Source organism: Lampetra fluviatilis, chromosome 21, assembly GCF_964198595.1.
Source record: "Lampetra fluviatilis chromosome 21, kcLamFluv1.1, whole genome shotgun sequence".
Taxonomy (NCBI): Eukaryota; Metazoa; Chordata; class Hyperoartia; order Petromyzontiformes; family Petromyzontidae; genus Lampetra; species Lampetra fluviatilis.
The window spans coordinates 11278795-11306623 of NC_136295.1; the positions used below are offsets into that span (position 1 = coordinate 11278795).

The 27829-nt window shown below is 53.8% G+C and overlaps 1 protein-coding gene across 2 annotated transcripts in view; it reads right to left on the reverse strand.

The window, feature by feature from the left end:
• LOC144938228 (uncharacterized) overlaps positions 1-27829 on the reverse strand; it is a 29295-nt gene extending 1466 nt beyond the window's left edge. Inside the window, exons 1-12 of one of the 2 annotated variants that reach the window (XM_078866052.1) lie at positions 27621-27829; positions 20251-20331; positions 18674-18728; positions 16864-16958; positions 14774-14869; positions 13150-13257; positions 11397-11482; positions 10707-10782; positions 10224-10318; positions 7965-8499; positions 7137-7262; positions 1209-2282 (exon numbers count right to left, since the gene is read on the reverse strand). In XM_078866052.1, coding sequence (XP_078722178.1) covers positions 1209-2282; positions 7137-7262; positions 7965-8499; positions 10224-10318; positions 10707-10782; positions 11397-11482; positions 13150-13257; positions 14774-14869; positions 16864-16958; positions 18674-18728; positions 20251-20331; positions 27621-27695 — 2502 coding nt within the window. In that variant the 5' untranslated portion in view covers positions 27696-27829. The remainder of the gene's footprint in view (positions 1-1208; positions 2283-7136; positions 7263-7964; positions 8500-10223; positions 10319-10706; positions 10783-11396; positions 11483-13149; positions 13258-14773; positions 14870-16863; positions 16959-18673; positions 18729-20250; positions 20332-27620) is intronic. The other variant, XM_078866053.1, reaches the window with a different exon arrangement.

The window sequence follows — 27829 nt, forward strand, 5'->3', positions numbered from 1 at the left end:
GTGTGAGAGTGTGTGAGAGTGTGAGAGTGTGTGAGAGTGTGAGAGTGTGTGAGAGTGTGTGAGAGTGTGAGTGTGAGAGTGTGTGAGTGTGTGTGAGTGTGTGTGAGTGTGTGAGAGTGTGTGAGAGTGTGTGAGTGTGTGTGAGTGTGTGAGTTTGTGTCGGGCGTGGTGCTGGCCACCCACCCCCTCGTGTGCCACCGGGCCGGCCTTCATAGGTGCTACTCGCAAACAGCACTTGCCCCAACAGTCTGTTGAGGCTAAATGGGCGATCTTTGTCTTTGTGGTGCTGGCCACCCCTCCCCCCTACCCTAGTGTGCCGTGCCGGCCTTCATAGGTGCTGCTACTCGTTAACAGCACTTGCCCCAACAGTCTGTTGAGACTATACAGGGGATCTTTGTGTTTGGGGAGCGGTGGTGCAGCGGTTAGCATGCTGCGCTATGAACCCGGTTACCCGAGTTAATTTCCTGCTCACTGCTCCCAACACCAGTGACAATTGAATCCTTCCTGGGCCTCCCCAAGGTCGACTCAGCCTCAAATTAGTACCTGGTGCGGTGTGGAAAACATCGCCGCTAGGGAGACAAAAGCGGCCGGGCGTAGTGTTACCCACCCACCCCCTCGTGTGGAGTGCCCGCCTTAATAGGTACTCGCTAACAGCACTTGCCCCAAAAGTCTGTTAAGGCTACACGGGGGATCTTTCTGTGCGTGGAGTGGTTGTTGAGAGCGCACTGCGCTACGGTGTTCGGCGACCTCGGTTTGATTCTCAGTGCCACGGCGAACATCAGCGGTGACATCTGAACCAGTCCCGGGCCTCCCCCTAGCTCGACTCAGCCTCAAATGAACACCTGGTGCGGTGTGTCAACATCGTCAAAGCATCCCCCTGCTGTGATGTGTAAGACGTCAGTACCCGGGCATGATGCTCGCCGCACATCCAACCACGGGACCACCCCTACCACCTTAATAGGCGCTCGCTAATCTCGCCAGGGCCATACCACGTGGAGTGCGCGCGAGACCTCAGAAGCTGTAGCCAAGGGGGTGGCCCAGCCTGGACATCGCTTGGATGAGCGACCAGCAGGGGGCAGTGCAGAAACAGAAATTGTTGCAGCGCTTTATTGTACTGCACTCCTATGCTCTCCCGCCTAACAGCCCACCACTGATCGGCGTGGTGAAGTATGGTCAAATAACCCTTGGGGGGGGGGGGGGTGGAATACCTTGAAAAGATATCCGGGTGGCAAGCTGAGATTCGCGGCATCTCCTTTCCTCTCGCTGGTGACATCGCCATCACCTCCACCCGTGTCTCCGTCGCTCCCTCCTCTGTGCTGCCCTTGATCGGGGTCCCGAGCGGCGTCATCTTGAACCCCGACCGTCGTCGCTTGGAAATCCGCGGAAGCCGCCTCTGCGACGGCCACGGAAGTGGGGGCCGCGGCGCTCGGCGCGCCCTCGGAAGCCGTGCCGGCCAACCTCGAGAAATCCCCGGAAGCTTCTTGAGCCACAACGTCTTGCCCGGGGACATCCTCGGCAGCTGTTTTAGCCACGCTGCCTCGTCCCGGGATATCGTCGGAAGCCGCACTGGGGACACGGGGCTCTGAAGTTGCACCGGTCGCTTCGGAAGCATCCACGGAAAGCGGTTTAGGTTCTCCAGAGACATCCTGGGAAGCAGATTTATCTTGGAGAGAGACATCCTCCGAAGCCGATTTAGTTTCTCCAGACAAATCCTCGGAATCCGCGGGGGTGACGACAGAGAAATCCGTGGAAGCAGGTCTATCTTCCCCAGAGACATCCGTGGAAGCAGGCCCATCTTCCCCAGAGAAATCCGTGGAAGCAGGTCTATCTTCCCCAGAGACATCCGTGGAAGCAGGTCCAACTTCCCCAGAAACATCCGTGGAAGCAGGTCCATGTTCCCCAGAGACATCCGTGGAAGCAGGCCCATCTTCCCCAGAGAAATCCGTGGAAGCAGGTCTATCTTCCCCAGAGACATCCGTGGAAGCAGGTCCAACTTCCCCAGAAACATCCGTGGAAGCAGGCCCATGTTCCCCAGAGACATCCGCGGAAGCAGGCCCATGTTGCCCAGAGAAATCCGTGGAAGCAGGTCCATGTTCCCCAGAGAAATCCGTGGAAGCAGGCCCATGTTCCCCAGACACATCCGTGGAAGCAGATCCATCTTCCCCAAAGACATCCGCGGAAGCCAATTTCGGCCCTCTGCATTCATCCGCGGATGCTGCGTTTGCGTTCTCCGCTCCGTTGTGCGTGGCGTTGGGCGCGTTGGGTCTGGTCGCGTATCCCTGCTAACCGCACGGCAGCAGCAGCAACAACAACAACAAACGCAAGATCACGAGCTGATGCAGAACGTTAGAACTGGTACCGTACTTACAGATCGTGCCGCCACGTCAGTCAGGCTCAGCCCCGAACCTGTGGCCCGGCGTCAAGAGAGCGATGGCAAATATTGCCCCGCTCGAGTCTCAGGGCTCCTTATCAGGAGGATGTTGCCACATCGTTTGGCCAGGAATGCCATTAATGGGAGTTGGAGGAACCAGGCAGACAGCCCCAGCACGCATACGATGCGGAGTGGGGGGTAACGTGCAAAGCTCCGTACAGATGGATTCAGGAATTGCTGTACCGCCATCTACTGGCCACCTCGCAGGCCTGTGTTCAGGAGGAGGAGGGTGGTGGTGGTCGTGGTGTCATCTCCGCCTCAACAAAGGGCGTGTGCACGTACTTGAAAATGGCAGCAACATTTACAACAACGCAACAACCACAACAACACTTACAACAACCACAACATTTACCACCACAACAACAGACTGGTCAACGTGATTGCCATCATGTAATATGGATTGTCATCATCATTACTATCACATTGGTTATCATAATTATTGTCTTCATCGTTATGAAATCATGACAATATTGTCATCATCACTATCATATTGTCATCACCGTCATCACTACAATTTCATTTTCACGTATGCACCGTATGTTGAACTTCTTTCGCACCGTACGTGGCCAACCGTGCTAATCGAAGGACATTTTTGCGTCATCATCGCCATCGCTATCGGAGCCGCATTCGCGCTCGGACGCCGCTTACCCAGAGTGACTTCACCGACGACCGAATCGGTGCGAGCTGCAGTTCACAGCCACAACGCAGCCCCCTCTCGTACCACCCCCCCCACCACCCCCCCACCACCCCAGGTCACGACCGCCACGAACTATCGCCGATCCGGCCGCGTGGCGCTGCAGACGATTTTCCCTTTGCGGTTTCATTAGTCGGGTGAAGCGGCCTTCCGCTATCGACAATGGGGCCCCCCACCCCCCCCCGGGTCTTATCGCATCGCCGCAGGCGCATCAGCGCGCACCCGCCGGGAGACACGGGGCTTGGGCCATGACGGTTCAGTGGCTTCTGAGCAGACGCGCCGCGTACACTCCTAATACACAGGTGCAGACAAAGATCCCCCGCGCAGCCTCGGCAGACTGCTGGGGCAAGTGCTGTCGGCGAGAAGCACCTACGACGGCCGGCACGGCACACGTGGGGGTGCTACGCCCGGCAGGCGATGTTCTACTCCACACCGTGCCGGGTACTCATTTGAGGCTGAGTCGACCTAGAGGAGGCCAGTACCGGTTCAGATAATCGTCACCGGTGTTTGCCGCGAGCGGGTTTGTAGCGCCCTGGGCTAACCGCTACATTTCCGCTCCCTACAGCCAGACACACATACACGATATAGAGACAAAGATCCCCCGTATAGCCTCAACAGACACTGGGGCAAGTGCTGTTCGCGAGTAGCACCTATGACGGTGAACATGGCACACGAAGGGGGGCCAGCACCACGCCCGGCCGCCTTTGTCTCCCCAATACTGCTGCTTATGCACAGCACCAGCTACTAATTTGAGGCCGAGTCGACCTAGGGGGAGGCCCAGGACCGGTTCAGATAATCGTCACTGGTGTTGGCCATGAATCGGGCTCGTAGCACAGCGCGCTAACCGCTGCACTACCGCTCCCCCGCAGATGGAGAAACGCACACAAACACTGAATCGTGTGAAGAGACGCACAGATATCCACAGAGACCCATCAACAAAAAACGAGCACACACGCGGACCCAGTCGCGGACACACACCCGCACTTAAAGAAGCACAATATGAGTTACACACACAGAGTCACACACACAACAGAGTACAATAGAGTCACACACACAATAGAGTACAATAGAGTTACACACACAATAGAGTCACACACACAATAGAGACACAATAGAGTTACACACACAATAGAGTCACACACACAATAGAGACACAATAGAGTTACACACACAATAGAGTACAATAGAGTCATACACACACAATAGAGATACACACACAATAGAGTCACACAATAGAGTAATACACACACAATAGAGTTACACAATAGTTGCACAATAGTCACACACACAATCGAGTTACACATAGCGCCGGATTAAGGCGCGGGGGGCTTTAGGGGCCGAAGCCCAGGGACCCCCCGCCAGCTGGAGGGGCCTCCAGAGATTCAGTGAAAAGTTATTTCATCTGTGAATGCCGAATTTTATTTGTTGTTAGCCTTGTAAAAAATCAATTTTACTTTTCTTTTGAAAATATTACTGCGGGGCCCTCACAGTGCCTGTAACCCAGGGGCCTACACAATCTTAATCCGGCCCTGACTACACACACAGAGTAGAGTTACGCACAATAGTGTCACACACACAACAGAGTTACACACGCAGACGGAAACAAAGATCCCCCGTATAGCCTTTAACAGACTGTTGGGTCAAGTGCTGTTAAGCGAATGGCATCCTACGAAGGCTACCGGCACGGACACACCAGCCCTTGCAGGCCAGCACCACGGCCGATGTTTACCACACACCACACCAGGTACAGGTACTGATTTGAGGCAGAGTCGACCTAGGGGAGGGCCAGGACCCGTTCTTACGACGACGACGACGATGATGACCGATGAGGCTTTTCCCGTCACCCGCAGGGAATTGAGCAAAAGCATCGGACGTGAAAATGTTGCGGGCGGAATGAAACGTGAAAGGGTGACACCACCGGCCTATATAACACGATCCACTTTCCTGTGATGATTATATTCTTCTTATTGCAACCGCGGCGCAAGAGTCAAATTGCCGGCGCCTCGCTCTGCCGCTCGAGCAAGCTAATGAGAGTAGCAACAAAAAATATGTAAGTCACCGTTCATCGACACCTTCTTTAAATAATCACGGTCACAACAGCAACACTAATAGCAATCTCGGCAACTGTGGACTCACAATGATGACAACCACACGCATCATCCTTCATTATCCAGCAGTGGATTGACATCACGCGTTTTACATTTAAATAAGTAATCGTGTCCGGGGGTGTTTGTAGTAATTGAGGATTTGGCAGAGCAATGGACGAACCCTGCTGGCAGATTAACCCGGAGTTTCTTATCGGACTCGCTCAGCCGAACGTGGGCCCCGGCTGCGCTTTTCTTTTTTCTCGCTTGGACACGGGGAGCGGTGGCGCAACGGTTGGGCACACCGCACCACTAATCCCAGCCACCGCCACCAGAGCTCACGTTCCCTGCGGCTGCAGCGGACGGGAGCAATCGGCTCAATCGGAGACATCACAGTCGTTCCCACACCTCCACAAGGGTGGAGTTGGTGTGTGCCTGTGCGTGCGCGGGCAGCGCTAGTCTCGTGTGCCACAGCGGCCTTCATAGGTGCTGGCTAACAGCACTTGCCCTAACAGTCTGTAAAGGCTTCACTGGGGATCTTTATCTTGTGTTTGTGTGGGAGCGGTGGTGTAGCGGTTAGCGCGCTGGCAATACGAACCTGGCGACCCGGGTTCGATTCCCGCTCACGGCCAACACCGGTGACGATTATTTGAACCGGTCCTGGGCCTCCCCTAGGTGGACTCGGCCTCAAATGAATACGCGGTGCGGTGTGTAAACATCGCCACTGGGGAGACAAAGGCGGCCGGGCGTGGTGCTGGCCACCCACGCCCCTCGTGTGCCATGCCGGCCTTCATAGGTGCTGGCTAACAGCACTTGCCCTAACAATCTGTAAAGGCTACACGGGGGATCTTTGTCTGTGTCTTGTGTGTGTGCACGTCGCGACCGAAACCGCAGTCCCTGGAGGCGAGAGGCGTTTCCTGTTTTGTTGGCTCCAACTTTGTTTCTTGTTCAAAATACTGTAGCGCTTGCAACAGCAAGAGTAATAATATTAATAATCATAATACATTAACACAACAAACGAACACACAACATTCAAGAGAAGTGCCTGTTGGCGCTCGCTCCGTGGTTTGCAATTTGCATCTTCGGGGACAAATCACGATCAATGTGTCACCGTGGCCCTCGCTGTCGATGTTACCGCTAGACTATTGTTTTATTTTACCAGTGAAGGCGCCGCTGAGATCTGCACAGCTCTTTTTCAGAAGCGCACCTGGCCACATGTGATAGCTCAACGAGGAGGCTTATCGCGTGGAAATTGACAGCAGCCACATAATGCAAAGGCACGTTTCTGAGTGTGGAGGGGATTAAAAAACCGGAGAACCCGGAGAAAAACAAGCCACACGCGACCCACGGGGAGAATATGCAAACTCCAAATATACAGGTGTCAGGATCGGCATCTAGCCCATGGCCTCCTGTGTTCATAATCAAGGTTTCTGGGTGAGATCGCGTAAGTATAAATGTGTCGTAACGACGTTTCGCTGGTCATTACATCGAGTGATTGCATCCAGCATCATCAGGCGAATCTGGCAAATCGCCCGATGATGCTGGATGTCATTACCAGCGAAACGTCGTACTCCTCAAATTGTAAATGTCGTGTATTTATTCTCCAACACACCGGTGGGCTGTAGTAGCAACTAATTGGCGCGTTGTTTACGTGACAAACCTTACTAGCAATGTCGGGTGGTGGAGGGTTACGACACATTTATACTTACGCGATCTACCCCAAAAACCTAAATTATGAATAACATTAGTCGCGAAAGCCTACCACGTGCTAAACCGACCTCCCTCCTGCACACCAGGCGAGGTAGTTAACATCTCGCCACCGCGAGACTGCTCCGGCCGCTTTGCCCCGATCGCACCTCCCAACGCACCGCGGCCGTGCGCTCACCGCTGACAAAGTCCGCGGTGTGTGGTGAGGGTGAGCACTCACCGGGTGAGCGGCGGCGGCGGCGGCGGCCTCCCCGTTGGGCGCCCCCCCCCAGGCAGCGTTGCCCGCGCCGTGCACCACCAGGGATCTCCTGGGCGGGGGTCGTGCTGGAGGGGTCTTCTTATCCCCCTGCCACACGCGCGCGGTGTGGAGGGCGCAGCGTCGCAAAGCCGAACGTCGCAATATCCGCCCCCCCCCCCGGCAGTTAACCGCACGGCGCACACCGTGGTTTGTCCGCCGTGTGACTCTCATCCCGACGGCGTTACGTTTCCGCTCGCTAAAATATTGAGCCGACTTGCACCTGCGCCGCACTCTTTCCGGCACCGCTCGCTCTCACGTTACATCCGCGCCGTTTCATTTTAATTTGACGACCGTTAAATACTTGAGCGTTGTGCGAATATTCCTTAAGGACTCTGTGACTCATTCTCCGCAAAATATCGATGTTGTTGCTGCTGCTGCTGCTGAGCTCACGCACCACGGATCTCCCGCATAAAAATACCCCAGGCAACTGGCTCAATGGGACCATTATTCGTGTAACAAATCAAAATAAACTTCATTCCCACACACACACACGTAGGAAGGTGTTCCTCATCTCGCGAATATATCAGAACCGCTCCTGGGCCTCCCCTAGGTCGACTCAGCCTCAAATGAGTACCTGGGGCAGTGTGTAAACATCGCAACTGGGGAGACAAAGGAGACCGGGGGTGGTGTTGGCCACCCACCCCCTCGTGTGCCGTGGAGGCCTTCATAGATGCTCGCTATCAGCACTTGCCCCAACAGACCGTTGGGGCTATACGGGGGATCTTTGTCTTTGTTGATTTTTTTTTTTACCTGGATGACTGTCGATGATGTGGACCACCTTGGACGAGGAACGGGAATGGCTGCGGGGGGCTCCGTCGTGGGGGTCTCCATCGGGGTCTCTGTGGGGGTCTCTGTAGGGGTCTCTGTGGGGGTCTCTGTGGGGGTCTCTGTGGGGGTCTCTGTGGGGGTCTCTGTGGGGGGCACGATGGGGGTCCCTGTGGGGGTCTCTGTGGGGGGCATCGTGTGGGGCCGTGTGGGGGGTCGTGTGGGGGTCCCTGTGGGGGTCCCTGTGGGGGTCCCTGTGGGGGTATCTGTAGGGGGCACGATGGGGGTCCCTGTGGGAGTCTCTGCGGGGGGCATCGTGTGGGGCCGTGTGGGGGGCCGTGTGGGGGTCTCTGTGGGGGTCCCTGCGGGGGTCTCTGTGGGGGTCCCTGTGGGGGTCCCAGTGGGGGTTGCTGTGGACGTGTCTCTGTGAGAGGGGTTCCGCTGGGGACGCAGCGGGGGGGTCTGCCCCCCAGGACTCGGAGCTTCCTTCAGGGATCCCTGAGACCTCCTGTTGGATTCCCTGTGCACAACAACAACAACATCAACAGCATCAACAACATCATCAGCATCATCATCAGCATCATCAGCATCAGCATCAACAACATCAGCATCAGCATCAACAACATCATCGCATCATCAGCATCAACATCATCATTAGCATCATCATCAGCAGCATCAACAGCATCAACAACATCATCATCAGCATCATCATCATCAGCATCAACAGCATCAACAACGTCATCGCATCATCAGCATCAACATCAGCATCATGAACAACATCATCAGCATCAACAGCATCAACAACATCATCAGCATCAGGATCACTCCACCGCCTAAATAGCAGCAGCAGCACCTCGGTTTGGCTAACCATCAAACAAAGACGGTGGTCACCGCATCGCGCAGCTCTTTCAGATGCGCTTCCGCGGCCGTCTGGAACGCTCTTCCTTCCGATATTAGGAAGCCACTTGGGCTTTGCACTTTTAAATAATCTAGACCGAAAATGTATTTCTTCAGAACTGCATTAAGTGTTTAGTATGTTGTCCTTCCCCCGCACCTCCGATTAGCACGGTTGGCTACGTCCGACGCGGTATAAGTCCAACACACAATACACGCACCCTCATTACGATTCCATTGTAGGAGTATCATCGTCATTATTGGATTCCCGAACCATCATACCCCATCATCATCCACCGCTGTGGACTCCGCTCCATTGCATCATCATCACTCATCACTCAATTGTAATCATAACCAACATCTCAATACATTTGTAGATAACACTGTGGGGGCCGTAAAAGGAATATATCTGTGCGTTCTGTATACACGAAGGCAGTGTTTTTTGACGAATGTGTTGCGTTGCTGTTGTTAACTGTGCTTGTGTACCACCACCGACGTAGCAGCAGCAATCACGAAATACGTTATCATCGTCGTTATCAGCGGTCATCATCGTCTGTGACACACCACCATCGTCCATCACTCAATATCCTAATCATCCACAACATCAACAATGTCAATAGCAGCAGCAGCAGCACACATATCAGCATCGTCAACCACCGGATCAATATCTGTCTGTGAGGGCACGGGGGGGGTCTATCAGTGAGTCACTGTGCTCCTGTGTGTATGTGTTGGTGTGTGTTGGTGTGTGTGTGTGTTGGTGTGTGTGTGTGTGTTGGTGTGTGTGTGTTGGTGTGTGTGTTGGTGTGTGTGTGTTGGTGTGTGTGTGTTGGTGTGTCTGTGTTGGTGTGTGTGTGTTGGTGTGTGTGTTGGTGTGTGTGTGTTGATGTGTGTGTTGGTGTGTGTGTGTGTTGGTGTGTGTGTGTGTTGGTGTGTATGTGTTGGTGTGTGTGTGTTGGTGTGTTGGTGTGTGTGTGTTGGTGTGTGTGTGTGTGTGTTGGTGTGTGTGTGTTGGTGTGTGTGTTGGTGTGTGTGTGTGTTTGTGTGTGTGTTGGTGTGTGTGTGTTGGTGTGTGTGTGTGTTGGTGTGTGTGTGTGTTGGTGTGTGTGTGTGTTGGTGTGTGTTGGTGTGTGTGTGTGTTGGTGTGTGTGTGTTGGTGTGTGTGTTGGTGTGTGTTGGTGTGTGTGTTGGTGTGTGTGTGTTGGTGTGTGTGTGTTGCTGTGTGTTGGTGTGTGTGTGTGTTGGTGTGTGTGTGTGTTGGTGTGTGTGTGTTGGTGTGTGTTGGTGTGTGTGTTGGTGTGTGTGTTGGTGTGTGTGTGTGTGTTGGTGTGTGTGTTGGTGTGTGTGCATTACCCTGAGGGTGCAGGGCGAGGCGGGCGCGTGTTGACTTGTGACACGTGGTGCTGACGACACGCCTTGTGCATCACCTCGTACAGCTGCTTACTCAGCTACAAAGACAAAAACAAAGATCCCCCCTGTAACCTTTTAACAGACTGTTGGGGCAAGAGCAACTTTGACAAACTGAGCTAAACACACACACAACCACGGACACACACACACAGAGACACACACATGGACACAACCACGGACACACACACACGGAAATATACAAAGAAATGCATGCACAGACGCACAGATACAGACAGCGATGAGCACAATCATACTCAGAGTGCAGGGATGATGAAGATGATGCAATGGAGTGACAGGTGATGATTATTTATGTACTATGATGATGACTATAAAATGGTATTAATATTAGGCAATAGAGTGATGGCGATGGTGATTACAGTGATGACAACGATGACGATGATTATGATGCGGATGATTGCCTCCTACCTTGCTCAGCTCTGTATACACATTCTCTTCCACTCCAGCCATGCTTTGCAGAGTGTTCACGTACACACTGACACGACTGCAAAGACAAAGGCAAACACCCCCCCGTGTAGCCTTAACAGACTGTTGGGGCAAGTGCTGTGAGCGTGCCGACATCGCACGCGAGGAGGTGGGTGGCCAGCACCACCCCAGCCGCCTTTGTCTCCTTAGTGGCATACAACAACAACAACCGCCATCCGCCACTAAGTGTTGGTGATGTCACCACGGTGCTTGTGCCAGGCTATGTGCACGTTAAGACCACGTGAAGTGTCAAACGCCCGCTGGCAGGAGGTCACACGGGACAGACCCAGATGCCACGGCTCGACTGACTGAGATGACTGAGATGACTGGCTGATGCACCACCTGTGCCCCCTACTGTGCCAACTTGCTGTGCTTTAACCACCCGGCGCTCCGCTCGTTGTGAGCGTCGCTCCTCCGCCCTCCGTTGTTGCTGGAGGGCAACTGCCTCCAACTGCCCAGTAGCAGCGTCCTTCACGAGCCTCTTCCACAGAGGCCGATCTTGACACCGCTGGTACCAGTCATCGGCAAGTTAGTGGCACACACACACACACGCGCGTATGCGGGCGGGAACGGGAAAGGGGTCGTAGGGTCACAGCGCGTCAGGGAGAGGATGATCGTGGCGGTTGTGCCCACCTGGTAAACAACGCCGGCAGCTCGTCCTGGAGCTCCGAGTTGATCTCCTCGAAGACTCGCTGGGCCTTCTGCAAGTCCTCCTCAGCCTGGAACGAGCAACAGCAGTGCAACTCGTCACGAGGGTCAAGGCAAAGGGCGCAGCCCTGCAACTGCTCGCTTGAGCAGCGGCTGGCGGAAGAGCGTCCCGCTTGGAGGCAGCTCTGGAGATCCCCCTCCAGACGGCACTTTGGCCTGCTCCTCCAGACATTTTTGAAGAGGTGGGAGTTACCCACACTTTACCCCACTGCACGCGGCCGGCCGATCGAGTGTTGGTTGAACCCAATTACACGCTGCGTGGATGGGGGGGGGGGTATTTAATGAACTTGCACCATCGTGCTGTTAGCGAGCACCTATTAAGGCCGGCACGGCGCACGAGGGCGTGAGTGGCCAGCACCACGCCCAGCCGCTTTTGTCCCGCAATCCTGATGTTCACGACATTTAAGGCCGAATCGACCTAGGGGAGGCGCAGGACCGGTTCAGATAATCGTCACTGGTGTTGGTGGCCGTGAGCGGGAATCGAACCCGGGTCACGGGGTATGTCGCGCGGCGCACTCGCCGCTGCATCGCTGCACTACCGCTCCCCCTGCGTCATACACGGACAGACGCACAGAACACCAGGAACTTGTGAATGTCGTGGCATGCCGTGGTCTATCTCGTGTCTATCTCGTGTCTACCCCCTGTGAATGCGACACATGGCACCAGATGCACATCTTGCCAAAGCTGCCAACGATTAGCACGGTTGGCTACGTACAGTGCGAAAGAAGTTCAACATACATACAAAGTCCATCTCCTTGGCATTTGAGACAAACATATCCCTGTCTGTTTATATGTTCGTACAATCGGCAACCTACATCTGTTTAATGTTGCTGTACCTCAACTTTTAATTGTGCTATTATCGGCCTGCAAATAATCCGCCGCGAGCCAACTTACACTTACAGGGACTATTAGTATTTAACACCGATTTATATTTTATCGCAAGGTGTTTAATTTCTCACGCGAAACAGTTGACTTTGTTGTGTTTCACTATTCGCCTCATTGCTGCAACTTTAAATCGCTCTCCTTCTTGTCACTTCTTTGACCCAGGGTCGCTTCACTCGAACGCGACCCCTCCCGGCCATGCGTCCTTACCTGGCGATGCGAATAAAACGCAAAACCTAAAACTGACCTCGCTCGTTCGCTCGCTCACTCACTCTCTCGCCGTCTCGACCGTTGACCCACTCACCCACCAACGGCGATGTCATCGTCGGCGCCGGTGGCGGTTAGAGTCGCGCCGGCAAGCTTTGCGAATGCCTTTATTTGTTCATAATGAAGGTTTCTTGGGTTGGATCGTGTAATATTAAACGTGCCGTTAACCCCGCCACCACGCGACACAATTAGTAAGGTTTGTCACATGTAAAAAAAGTGCGAGTTAGTTACTACTTCAGCACACCGGTGTGTTGGAGAGTAAACCCGCAAGATTTACAATTTTACTCTCCAACACATCGGTGTGCTGAACTAGTAAGTAATTGGCACGTTTTGTTTACGTGACACAGCTTACTAATGGGCCGTGCCGGGCGGTAGTGGGTTAACGACATATTTACATTAACCTGACCTAACCCCAAAAAAAAATACCTTTATCACAAATAATATTGTTTCGCGAAAGCCTACTGCGTGTTAAACCGTTTTGTTTGTTCGTAAATGTTTCACCGAGGCGCCCCCTCCCCCCCCCCCCCACCTTAGATATCTTGGCCTCGTCGCGCTTCTTGCCGGCCTGCAGGGCCTGCAGGTGATGCCGGGCCCCGTCGACATCCACCAGCTTGCGCGCCCGTTTCGACATCCTGGCCTAAGCCGCACGCAGACACCGAGGGAGACGCCCGTGCCAAGCCCGGTAAGCCAGCCCCCTCTAACCGGCCAAATGGAAGCTGCTTTGAGCGTGCGGTGGCTGGGCACGCGCGACACGTGACCCAGCCAACGCAGCCTCGCCCGCCGGAGGAGCTCGCCGATGGGACGGTGTCCAGATCGTTGGAGAATCTGCGAGCTCCTCGTGCGGTAATCCAGTCTGGTTTAACCCAGGATGTCTCCAGCCGCCACACGGGTTCCTCAAAAAGGGTGTCGCGCATTTCGCAAGCACAGATAAGAGAGGGCATAATTGTTGCCGAATAATTTCGGAGCTTCGCCACACAGCTTCCTCATCGGCGTTGCCGGCGAGACGGTGCCGCCCCGCCGATTGAGAAAAAGACAAAACCGGCGCTGGGTGATGGGCTCACTGCCCATGTATGGGGAAACTCCACCACCCCCCCTCTCTACAAGCACACTCCGTTACTCATGGAGAGCCGAGGGGTCGGAATGTCGAATGCCACAAAGTTTCCAGCCAGGTGATTTGTCTTGGTGGGGCTGGTGGTAAGGGTCCATCTCTTAGCGGTGCACTCCAGGTTCGGAAAACAAAGTCTGCAACGGCTTTTCAGAGCGAGCAGTAATTTACCGGCTCATCAGCACACATAGGACGGTTCATCAGTAAGGGAGCCATCCTGCGACTGCACCCGGGCATCGATCAGCCTCCCACTGTACCCGTGCCAGATGGAAATTCCATTGGCAGAGCCATGGAGAGCTTCTTTAACTGTGGTTGGAAAAAAACAAGTTAAATAGTCCAGGGGCCAGAGGACATCCTTGTCGCACCCCAAGGCAAACAGAGAATGGCTCCGACTCCCAGAAGAAAATCAATGATCACGCGCAGCACTCACTCACGCACACATTCTCACACATACAGCCATACACACGTGCTGCCTCTCTCTCGCTCTCACACATACACACACAAAGACAAAGATTCCATGTATAGCCTTAGCAGACTGTTGGAGCAAGTGCTGTTTGCGAGTATCTATGGAAACCAGCACGGCACACGAGGGGGTGGGTGGGTGGCCAACACCACGGCCGGCCGCCTTTGTCTCCCTAGCGGTGATGTTTACGCACCGCATCAGGTACTAATTTGAGGCTGAGTCGACCTAGGGGGAGGCCCATGACCGGTTGAGATAATCATCACCGACGTTGGTCGTGGTGTGGTGGTGGTGCGCTAACCGCTGCACCACCGCTCCCAGCGCACCGCCTGATGTGGAGGGACAGATACTCTAAACTATTTTTTTATTTTACCGGGTAAAGGCCCACCGAGCTATATAGATTTTTTTTTTTTCAGAAGCGACCAGTAGCCAACACTCTTAAACAAACACTCTCTAGATGAGTGAGGGCAGCATAGCGTGTATCCGCTCATAGTCATCATTACGCAACTAGAGTTCATGCATTGCTCGATACGACGCGAGGGAGAAGCGGTGGGAAGGCCGCGGGCGCACATGGACAAGGCTTGGCACCTTGACGTCGCCGAAGGGAGCCTGGTGGGTCTCCAGAGCGGGCAGGGTCTGGTCCCAGAGCTTCTGGTGGTAGTCCTCCCATAGCAGCTCCGTGGTCTGCGCGCAGAGACGAGATCATCGTCATAATCATCGTCATCGTCACCATCGCTGATGGGTTTTTTTGTTTGGTCAATACAGACGGGATTCCTTGCAAAAGGTCGAACATCTTAACACAACCGGTTTTACTGGTAGGAACCCACTGGTTCCACCAGCCCACAGGGGATTATTGTGTCTGTCCGTCCGTCGTTCAGGGAGGGGCTGGGTGGGGAGGGAGGGGCTTGGTGGGGAGGGGAGGGTGGGGAGGGGCTGGCTGGCTGGGGAGAGTGGGGCTGGGTGGGGAGGGGAGGGAAGGGTGGAGAGGGGCTGGGTGGGGAGGGTGGAGAGGGGCTAGGTGGGGAGGGTGGGGAGGGGCTGGGTGGGGAGGGTGGGGCTAGGTGGGGGGTGGGAGGGCTGGGGCTGGGTGGAGAGGGGCTGGTCACCCTGTGGTGCCCTTATAAAACTCAACGTTTAACCTACTCACGCCGGCTTGTGCCCGCCCTCACAGTCGGGCATATTTGCGGAATACACCACGCCACCATTGACCCTGGTCATTGACCGAGCAACCCAACGTTCCTACCAGCTCCCTCCGCAGGAATGTGTTATTGCCAGAAAGGATAGAACCTATTCTTATATCGTCAATCTTGATTTGTTCAAGGCTAGCCTATCGCTAATCTCAGAGAGGATAAGACTGCTCCGTTTTGAACTTGATCATTTATCGGGTTCAGCAGTTCCACTGCTGGATTATTTTTTCCGCCTGAGGACGACCCGCTTGTGTTGCGATCGAAACGTCGTGGTGTTTTTCTAGCCACGTGACTTTACCGAAAGAACCAAAGAGGATGTTCTTATATTGTCGTCGGTCATCGTCGTCATCGTCCTTATCGTCGCCATGCCCTGGCTATCACCGCGGGGTGTATTCAACGTACGAACATGACGCGCCGTCCGCTTAATAACCAGGCTACAGTCTACATTATAGACTGCCAGTACACTCACTCTGATTAAGAACCAGGCTACAGTCTACATTATAGACTGCCAGTACACTCACTCTGATTAAGAACCAGGCTACAGTCTACATTATAGACTGCCAGTACACTCACTCTGATTAAGAACCAGGCTACAGTCTACATTATAGACTGCCAGTACACTCACTCTGATTAAGAACCAGGCTACAGTCTACATTATAGACTGCCAGTACACTCACTCTGATTAAGAACCAGGCTACAGTCTACATTATAGACTGCCAGTACACTCACTCTGATTAAGAACCAGGCTACAGTCTACATTATAGACTGCCAGTACACTCACTCTGATTAAGAACCAGGCTACAGTTTACATTAATTTTTTTTATTTACTGTATTTATTTTTTATTATCTATGTGACTTTACCGAAAGAACCAAAGAACATGAATTCCTGCAGTCACGAAAGTTTTAAGTCAAAAGACAGAAATGTAACCCAGGTTACCGGATTCATAGCGCAATGTGCCAGCTACCACACTGGCACCGTTTAAAAAAATGAACAGCATTTGAGGTATGTGCAATGTCAAAGGAACGGACTTTACAAGATAAACTTTTGCTCTTCGAAACACAAATTCTGGGAACCTCATGGCAGGGCACGTAAACAACTTGGACATTTGTAACAGGAAAGTGCTGTTGATATAATCAGGAGGAGGAGGAGGTTGTGATGGGCGGGACACGTGGTGTGCTGGGTAGGGGAGGAAGGTTGGCGACCGAGGAAAAGATTGAGAGTGGTGGTGGTGGTGATACTGTAAGAGCGGTCCTTGAGGCGTGTGTCATCTGTAACAAGGCGAAGTAGACCTTAATCCAGATGAGAGTGGTGGCTGAAAGAGTGCAAGATCGAACCTTCAAAGGTCAAGCGTCAACGTGACAACAAGCACGGCATCCGGCCGAAGGAAGCAAGCAACTGCGGGGCGCGGTGACATCATCATTGGAATGGCCGCGATGACCTTTTGACCTTGACCTGATGAATTTGCTCAAGTGGCGGTGCGCTCCGCATACCTCGGCGATCCTGCTGAGTGTTTCCCGCTCGGGCCAATCCTCCTCGCTCAGCAGCAGCAGCGACTCCCAGAGACGGCCGCTCGATTCGTGCAGAGCTGCGCGCACATCGCACACACGCACGCGGACCGTCGACTTGCACGGAGACTCATCGACTTGGACAGAGACCCATCGACTTGCAAAGAAGCCCATCGACTTGGATAGAGACCCATCGACTTGCATAGAGACCTATCAACTTGCAAAGAAGCCCATCGACTTGCACGGAGACTCATCGACTTGCATAGAGACCTATCAACTTGCAAAGAAGCCCATCGACTTGCATAAAGACCCATCGACTCGCATCGAGGCTCATCAACTTTCACAGAGACCCATCGACTTGCACAGAGACCCATCGACTTGCAAAGAAGCCCATCGACTCGCATGGAGACTCATCGACTTGCACAGAGACCCATCGACTTGCATAGAGACCTATCGACTTGCACAGAGACCTATCGACTTGCACAGACCCATCGACTTGCATAGAGACCCATCGATTTGCACAGAGACTCAGACTTATATCGAAACCAAAATAGCCCTCTTCCACTGGCACATCCGAACCGAGCCAGTGCAGCATCCTCACGGTACGGGTTTTGCCGTGCTGAGCCTGAGCCAAAAGAGTGTGATGCTGGCCTCGCCAAGAAATCGGATTCTTGATCGGGGGGGGGGGGGGGGGCAAGCAGGGCCAGGGTGCGGTGCTGATGTCGCGTTCGTTTAGCGTGCCGCCAGTCGGTAAAACTCGAACGCTTTGATGGAAAGGCGTCGATTGCATCAACAGTGAACCCTAAGAATCCCCGCCTGGCTCGTTGCGATCTCCTTGTAAAAGTGAAACAGCGATTTCCTCTGTTCGCTGTGACTGTTGCAGACCAGCGATGACTGCCTGGCTGCGTGAGAACCCCACTCACAGAGGCGTTGGTGTGCGTGTGTTTGTGTGTTGCCACGGTGGGGGGCACAGGTGGTGCATCTGCCAGTCATCTCGGTCAGTCAACCCATGGCACCTGGGTCTGTCCCATGACGTCCTGCCAACGGGCGTTCGACACTTCACATGGCCTCAAAGTGCACCTAGCCTGGCACAGGCGCCGTGGTGACGTCACCGCCATTTAGTGGCGAGTGGCGTTGGTTGTTGTTGTGTTATGGGGAACACCTGGTGCGGTGTGTAAACATCGCCACTAGGGAGACAAAGGCGGCCTTCACAGGTACTCGCTAACAGCACTTGCCCCAAAAGTCTGCATGAGCTCAACGGCCACTCCCGGTGACGATTATCTGAACCGGTCCTCGGCACCCCCTAGGTCGACTCAGCCTCAAATGAGTGCCGAGTGTAGTGTTTGATCATCAACACTGGAGAGACAAAGGAGGCCGGGCGTGGTGCTAGCCACCAACAACCTCGTGTGCCCATGTACCAGGCCTTCATAGGTCCCTGTTGAAGGCTACATGAGGGGGGTGGGAATCTGTGCATTTGTTCGTGAATGCGAGCTGCCCCGAGTCATGGAGGCGAAGCAGGCTTGAGCCGCATGGGGGCGAGTGCTCGGGGTATGATGTGGCATCCCAAACGGATTCCATTGCCGTGCAGAGTTTTGCGAGCAGTTTTTTTTTCGCTTACTTATCCGGGCACTCCGGTTTCTTCCCATATGAGGCCACACAATTGATAACGGAATTGAGCAAACAGGGGAATGCAGGACCCTCGCGAGAGAAAGAGAGAGAGTCTTCAGACTCAGTAGATACATTGAGGGCATTGTGATTATTATTATGATGCCGGTCATGTGTTTCATCATCTCACCTTTGATAGAGGCCAGGTAAGCCCGGAGGTCCCTGCTCAGTCTGCTGCTCTCTGTCTGCAATGGACCACAGCATCAGGACGTGCTCATAAAATGTCCTCTTGCCTGGAAACTCGGAGAAATTGCTTGTGTACGTATTCCCGTGTGTGTACGTATTCCCGTGTGTGTACGTTTGTGTGTCTTTGTGGGGGGTGAGGGAGGGGGTAGTGCAGCGGTTAGCACCCTGCACTACGAACCCGGCGTCCTGAGTTTGATTCTCACTCACGGCCAACACCCAGTGACGATTATCTGAACCGGTCCTGGGCCTCATCTAGATCGACTCAGCCTCAAATGAGTGCCTGGCGCGGTGTGTAAACATCGCCACTAGAGAGACTAAGGCGGCCGGGCGTGGTGCTGGCCACGCACCCCCTCGTGTGCCGTGCCGGCCTTCATAGGTGCCCGCTAGCAGCACTTGCCATAACAGTCTGTTCGAGGTTATTCTAGAGATATTCTGTTTGTGTGTGTGTGTGCATGCGAGCAGTTAGTGCGCTGTGCTACGTACAAACCCACAGACCCACATTTGTTTCCTGGCCATTGCTAACATCGGTGACCCTCAATCAGCAGTGGATCACCAAATGGTTGGTACGGCACTTGTCCATGTGCAGTGACATAGACTCGGTCACGTAGCAGCATAGCGCTGGCTGCTGGCAGGGAAGGGGATCTGCAGCTTACAGCAGCCCTGGCTGACAGCAGGTCACGTGATAGACCAGAGAGGGGTCTAGGGGAAGGGTCACGGAAGGGGCACATCGAGAACCCGCTGGTAGGTTCCAGAAGAGGGCGTGGCCGGGGGCGGAGCCAGCAGGCCACGCTGGCAGTATAAGAGGGGCCCCGAGAGGGGAGCTCGGGGCTGTCGTGTGGAGTGGGGGGATCCCCGTCGTGCTGCCAAAGTCTTCACCATCTCGGTGTCGTCAGTCAGGCAGTCTACCAGCTGTCCTGACTGAGAGCCGTAGTTACCAAGTGTTACTGTCAGGCCATGCTAATAAACAAGAGTGCCTCCTACTCTTAGTGTTTCTGAGTCAGTCACTACGCATGCGACCAGCTCAACGTCTCCGCCCATTCGATGCCACCATTGTTGACATTCATCACAACGCTCAAGGTAGTCTTTTGAGGCTGAGTTTACCTAGGCGAGGCTCAGACACATTGACAACAGTCGCCGTTGATCACGAAGTCACGGAGATGTCACGACGGCGTTGTGCCAGGCTAGGTACACTTTGAAGCCATTGTGTGAATTATCAAAGGCTCGCTGGCAGGAGGTCACGGGACAGACCCAGGTGCCATGGGTTGACTGACTGGGATGACTGCCAAATGCACCGCCTGGGCTCCCCACTGTGCCAACTTTCCGCCTTTTAGCTGCCCGGCGCTCCGCTCGTTGTTGTGATCGCCGCTTCTCTGCCCTCCGTTGTTGCCGGAGGGCGGCTGCCTCCGACCGCTCGGCAGCAGCGTCCTTCACGAGCCTCCTCCACAGAGGCCAATGTTGTCTGACACCGCCGGTGCCGGCCATCGGCGAGTCCCAATCACGCACTCACACACACACGGTTACCTGTTGTTGTGCAAAGTTCTGTGCCAGCTGCTCAAACTGCTCGTCCCTCGTCTCGTCTGCCTTGCCAAGTCTTTGTAAAACCTTCCACCGGGGGGGGGGGGGGGTGAAACATGATAGGTTATTAGGAGAGTGGTGACTGAGAGCCACGATTGAGAGTCAGTGATCGAGGGGGATTTATGCTCGAAAGGCGTGCACCAGGGGTGATTGAGTGGTGGTGAGATGTGGAGTGGTGGTGGCACGCGGAGTGGTGGTGGATGGAGTGATGTGGTACAGGAGGACGTGGAGCTGAGTGGACTTGCCAATGACTTGTACAAGCGGTGTCAAGATCGGCCTTTGTGGAGGAGGCTCGTGAAGGATGCTACTGGGCAGTTGGAGGCAGTCGACCTCCAACAACAATGGAGGGCGAAGGAGCGACGCTCACAACAACGTGCGGAGCGCCGGGTGGCTAAAGTACAGCAAGTTGGCACAGTAGGGGGCACAGGTGGTGCATCAGCCAGTCGTCTCAATCAGTCAACCCTTGGCACCTGGGTCTGCCCCGTGACTTCCCACCAGCGGGCGTTCGACACTACACTTCACGTGGCCTCAAGGTGCACATGGCCTGGCACAAGCGTCGTGGTGACGTCACCGCCACTTAGTGGCGAATGGCGGTTGGTGGTGGATGTGGTGGTGGATGTGGTGGTGGATGTGGTGGTGGATGTGGTGGTGGTGGTTAATAGTGAGTAATGGTGGTACAATGTGCAGCGGTGGCGAGTGGCGTGGTTGGTAAGTGGCGAATGATGCGAACTGGGTGGCGAGTGGTGGTGAGTGATGTCAGACAGTTGGTGACATCATCGGCTGTGGATTGTGAGCGGTGCTGTTAGTGGTTAGCACAATCCACGGGTGGCAAATATATAACCCGAGTTGTGAGTTATAAGCGTCAGACGCTGGCGAACATCGGTTGCGGCTAGTGTGGGCAGTGAGCGGTGAGCAGTGGCCCTGGCGTCCAGTGCTGTTTGCTGTGGTCACGACAGGTGGTGGTACGATAACCACTGCGGCCTGCAACACAGTCTACAATTGTGGCGCCACGGTGGCTAGGAGATGTTAACTACCTCGCCTGGTATGCAGGAGGTCGTGGGTTCGAGCCAGACCCTGACGCCTGCTGTGTATTTGGAGTTTGCGTGTCTCTCTCTCTCATCATCATCACGGTGGCTAGGAGATGTTAACTGCCTCGTCTGGTATGCAGGAGGTCGTGGGTTCGATCCAGATCCTGACACATGCTGTATATTTGGAGTTTGCGTTTCTCTCTCTCTCATCATCATCACGGTGGCTAGGAGATGTTAACTGCCTCGTCTGGTATGCAGGAGGTCGTGGGTTCGATCCCGACCCTGACGCCTGCTGTATATTTGGAGTTTGCGTGTCTCTCTCTCTCATCATCATCACGGTGGCTAGGAGATGTTAACTACCTCGCCTGGAATGCAGGAGGTCGTGGGTTCGATCCCGACCCTGACGCCTGCTGTGTATTTGGAGTTTGCGTGTCTCTCTCTCTCATCATCATCACGGTGGCTAGGAGATGTTAACTACCTCGCCTGGTATGCAGGAGGTCGTGGGTTCGATCCCGACCCTGACGCCTGCTGTATATTTGGAGTTTGCGTGTCTCTCTCTCTCATCATCATCACGGTGGCTAGGAGATGTTAACTACCTCGCCTGGTATGCAGGAGGTCGTGGGTTCGATCCCGACCCTGACGCCTGCTGTATATTTGGAGTTTGCGTGTCTCTCTCTCATCATCATCACGGTGGCTATGAGATGTTAACTACCTCGCCTGGTATGCAGGAGGTCGTGGGTTCGATCCCGACCCTGACGCCTGCTGTATATTTGGAGTTTGCGTGTCTCTCTCTCATAATCATCATCACGGTGGCTAGGAGATGTTAACTACCTCGCCTGGTATGCAGGAGGTCGTGGGTTCGAGCCAGACCCTGACGCCTGCTGTGTATTTGGAGTTTGCGTGTCTCTCTCTCTCATCATCATCACGGTGGCTAGGAGATGTTAACTACCTCGCCTGGTATGCAGGAGGTCGTGGGTTGGATCCAAACCCTGACGCTTTCTGTATATTCAGAGTTTGCGTGTCTCTCTCTCATCATCATCACGGTGGCTAGGAGATGTTAACTACCTCGCCTGGTATGCTGGAGGTCGTGGGTTAGATCCAGACCCTGACACCTGCTGCTGTATATTTGGAGTTTGCGTGTCTCTCTCTCATAATCATCATCACGGTGGCTAGGAGATGTTAACTACCTCGCCTGGTATGCAGGAGGTCGTGGGTTCGAGCCAGACCCTGACGCCTGCTGTGTATTTGGAGTTTGCGTGTCTCTCTCTCTCATCATCATCACGGTGGCTAGGAGATGTTAACTACCTCGCCTGGTATGCAGGAGGTCGTGGGTTGGATCCAAACCCTGACGCTTTCTGTATATTCAGAGTTTGCGTGTCTCTCTCTCATCATCATCACGGTGGCTAGGAGATGTTAACTACCTCGCCTGGTATGCTGGAGGTCGTGGGTTAGATCCAGACCCTGACACCTGCTGCTGTATATTTGGAGTTTGCATGTTTCTCTCCCCGTGCTCACGTGGATTTTTCTCCGGGTCTTCCGATTATTCTCTCCACATTTTGAAACACGCGTTTAGAGCAATCCGGCTGCTATAAATTTCCACGTGATAAGCCACTCCGTTGAGCCATCACTTGTGGTGGCCAGGTCGCTTCTGAAAAAGAGCTACATAGCTCAGTGGGCCTTACCTGATAAAATAAAAACATTAAAAGTTAAGTTTAGTGCTTTGCTCAGGCCCTTTCCTCACGCAGGAATGTGTGTGTGTGTTTTCTGGCCTTGAACCACCGCTCTTATTAAATCCTCCACCCCATGCGGTGTGCCGGGCCGTGCTGACTCGGCTTGTTGGAACGACCGACTCAAAAATGAAGATAACAAACGCCCATTGTTGATGCCCACTCCCAACGACTTTGGCCGTCTGAATCATCATTTATCGTCACGACCCACATCGTTCAGCGGCCCATATCGCGACCGCCCACAGCATCACGGGAGGCAGGGTGCAGCAGGGTGAGCATTTAAAGATAATCGTCCGGCAAGGGAGTGACGACCCAATCCCGCACCGCTTTGAGACACGAAACGTAGCGTCGGCAACACGCCGCGGGCAAACGAGAATTAACAAAATTGAAGAAAAAAAACTGAAGGTGGGCTGGTAATTGAGAGACTACACTCTCTCTCGTTTGAATCGAGCAACTTTGAAATTTGTGCATTTCAGGATTGTGGTGGGGGGGGGGTTGCTAAAACGCAACGCAATAAGAACACAACGACATAACAACGACGATAAACACCACCGCTCCATCAACCAAATAATCGCCGGCTCGCGAACGAACCGCGGTGCAGTGAAAGAATGTGTGAGTTGACTCGCTGCCAAGTCGGCAAAATTCATGGCATGCGGATAGCCACAGGGCCAGCAAGCTCTGACCCCCCCCCTCTCTCCCTCCCCATCTCTCCCTCTCTCCCACTCTCCCTCCCCATCTCTCCCTCTCGCCCACTCTCCCTCCTCATCTCTCCCTCTCGCCCACTCTCGCTTGTCATCTCCACCACTCTCCATCCCCATCTTCCGCTACCTCTCCCACTCTCCCTCCGCATCCCTCCATCTCTCCCCACTCTCTCCCTTCCAATCGCTCCCACTCACCCCTCCCCATCTCTCCCTCTCGCCCACTCTCCCTCCCCATCTCTCCTTCTCGCCCACTCTCGCTTGTCATCTCCACCACTCTCCATCCCCATCTTCCGCTACCTCTCCCACTCTCCCTCCGCATCCCTCCATCTCTCCCCACTCTCTCCCTTCCAATCGCTCCCACTCACCCCTCCCCATCTCTCTCTCTCTCCATCCCCCACCCCCCTCTCTCTCGCTCTCTGGGCGCAGTGTTTTTGCTTTAGTACTGCCAGAAGCCAGAAGCTAGGGCCCCATCCTTTCGTGTCAATCACGCCCATTCGCCACGCTCGCCTCTGAATGGTTTATTTATTATTATTTTTAGGGAGAGGCGCCCGGAACAAGGAATTTATTTACGAGAAATTCAAGTTACAGTTCTGTCCAGTGGACTGCGAAAAGACTTGCCCCACCCCCGTGTCATAAGAATGTGGAATTTCCAGAACGTACATACAGGTAAAGCAACAGTTGTTGCCCGATCTGATGGAATACGAATTTACTTGCCAACGTCGTAAGAATGTGGAATTGCTACAAACGTTACTGCATGGAATTCAGCACCTTTTCATGTCTCATGGACTTTGAAAAATACTGTCTCTGTCATAGGAATGTGGAATTTCCAGCAATGGCTTAGGGCGGCCAACGTAGATTATTTACCCTCCCTCCCACGCCGCCCGTTTAAGCTGGGAGACAATTACAATACTTAAAGGCGCTGCCCTGCAATTGCGTCCTCACATCACTGGCGGTGGAAGGGCCTCCATCAGAGGGCGCTCGAGAGGGCTCCTTGGGGAGATATTTGGCCTACTCTTTCGCGTTGGGCAGGTGTCTTGGAAGAGGTCGTAGTTACCCACACTTTGCCGCACCACACGCGGCGTGCCGATCGACTGACTGTGGCGGTTCTCCCATTCATGCCGCTCATTCGACTGCCGCGCCGGGAAATCGAACAGGCACCCCCTCGTTTAAAAAGAAAAATACATTTATATAGGTGACATTTCGGGCTATAGCCCTTATTCCTTGTACATTTTTAAACAGGAATCGGAAAAATATATGTAGCTTTGGCTGATGAAAAAAGTTGTGATGCATTGTTCTGTCTCTCTGGGCGATCCAGCTAAGTAAGGGTGGTGGTTGGTGAGCCATCTCTTTTTGGAGTTGTGTAATGGAAATTCCACGTGTCTCTGGGCGGGGACAGTAGGCCCAGCCTGACCACAATGCTCCATGAACTAGACGCGGAAACAGAAGCACATTTACACACACACAGGATGTGTGACCACCCAATGACATCACAATCATACAATGACAACGTTGATGACACACACACCCCACATATCTATACAAAATGCATAGACGTGTGTGTGTGTGCGTCCACATGTACACATGATTCCTACATATGCCCATCGTATACGTGCTAGCAACCATATATACAAACCCCCCTCGCCCCCTCCAACACACACACCAACACACACAAACGCAAAGATAGCCTTAACAGACTGTAGAGGCAAGTGCTGTTAGCAAGCACTTATGAAGGCCGGACGGGTACACGAGGGGGTGGGTGGCCAGCACCACGCCCAACCGCCTTTGTCTCCCCAGTGGCGATGTTTACACACCGCACCAGGTACTAATTTTGAGGCTGAGTCGACCTCGGGGAGGCCCAGTTCCAGTTCAGATATTCGTCGCTGTTATTGGTCGTGAGTGGGAATGAAACTCGGGTCACTGGGTTCGAAGCGCAGTGCGCACTGATACACAAAGACAAAGATCCTCCATATAGCCTTGAACTGTTATCTTTGAAATGTTGGGGCAAGTACTGTTAGCGAGCACCTATGAAGGCCAGCACGGCACAAGAGGGGATGGGTGGCCAGCACCACGCCCGGCCGCCTTTGTCTCCCGAGTGGCGATGTCTATGCACCACACCTGCTTACTCATTTGAGGCTGAGTCAACCTAGGGGAGGAGGCCCATGACCGGTTCAGATATAATCGAACTCGGGTCGCCGGGTTCGTAGCGCAGCGCGCTAACCACTACACTACCGCTCCCCACACACACAAACACACATACACCGCCACCACACACACACACAAAACAAGCAAACTCACAAACACACAGAGACACACGTAAACACACTGTTGCCCTCACCTATACATACCCAAACAAACACACACACACGTGTATCTGTCCAAACTACACCCACACACACAACATGAGGACAAAGTCCCCCATAGAGCCCACAAAGACTGTTGGGCCAAGTGTTAGTTAAGATCGGAACGGGGCACGAGACGGTGGCGTGGTTGCCACCGCGCTCGGCCGCCTTTGTCTCCCCGGTGCCGATGTGTTTACGCCGCAGCAGGTAACTCGTTTGAGGTCGAATCGATCTAAGGGAGGCCCAGAACTGGTTCAGAATTCAACTCAGGCGCGCTGTGTTGGTCGGCAGCACAGCTGACTCCTGGCGCGCCACCCGCCCCCGTCCAAGCTTTAATCTCTCACAAGCACCCGAGTCACATTCACACATTCACACGTACGTGTGTGTGTGTGCAATCAACTAGTCACGAACTCAACCACCCACATACCCTTCAACTACCCATACACACACACAGCAGGGAGCAGTTTTTACTTGCATTCACCAACCCATGCAGAGGCACCCACAACCACTTACCCAACTTATCCATGCCCTTGCCCACTAATCCACCTACCACTCAACTATCGACCCATCCAACTATCTGCCCATTCAACTATCTGCCCATTCAACTATCTCCCATCCAACTATCGACCCATCCAACTATCTGCCCATCCAACTATCTGCCCATCCAACTATCTGCCCATTCAACTATCGACCCATCCAAATATCTACCCATCCAACTATCTACCCATCCAACTATCTGCCCATCCAACTATCTACCCATCCAACTATCTGCCCATCCAACTATTTCCCATCCAACTATCGACCCATCCAACTATCTGCCCATCCAACTATCGACCCATCCAACTATCTGCCCATCCAACTATCTCCCATCCAACTATCAACCCATCCAACTATCTGCCCATCCAACTATCGACCCATCCAACTATCTGCCCATCCAACTATCTACCCATCCAAATATCTACCCATCCAACTATCTGCCCATCCAACTATCTACCCATCCAACTATCTGCCCATCCAACTATCTGCCCATCCAACTATCTGCCCATCCAACTATCTGCCCATCCAACTATCTACCCATCCAAATATCTACCCATCCAACTATCTGCCAATCCAACTATCTGCCCATTCAACTATCGACCCATCCAACTATCGACCCATCCAACTATCTGCCCATCCAACTATCTACCCATACAACTATCTACCCATCCAACTATCTGCCCATCCAACTATCTGCCCATCCAACTATCTGCCCATCCAACTATCTGCCCATCCAACTATCTACCCATCCAAATATCTACCCATCCAACTATCTGCCCATCCAACTATCTGCCCATTCAACTATCGACCCATCCAACTATCGACCCATCCAACTATCTACCCATACAACTATCGACCCATACAACTATCTACCCCATCCACTTACCCAGCTACCCATTCATCCGTCCAACCACACATCCACCCACCTAACCACCCACCCACCCAGCTAATCCACAAACTCGGCGGCGACCCACCGTCGCCTACCTTCTCGTGAGCACGACTCCAGTGCTTGTGCACGTTCCTGGCGAAGAGAGCAGCGCGCGGGGACCCCTCCGCCATGGCGAGCGGACGCGCCGCTGAGACAGCTGCTGCTGCTGAAGCTGCTCGCCTCTGCCGCCTGCGCTAGAGAAGAGGGGGGAGGCGTCTTGGTGGTGGGATGGGTGGACCGTGGGGAGGGCGGTGGAGGCAGGAAC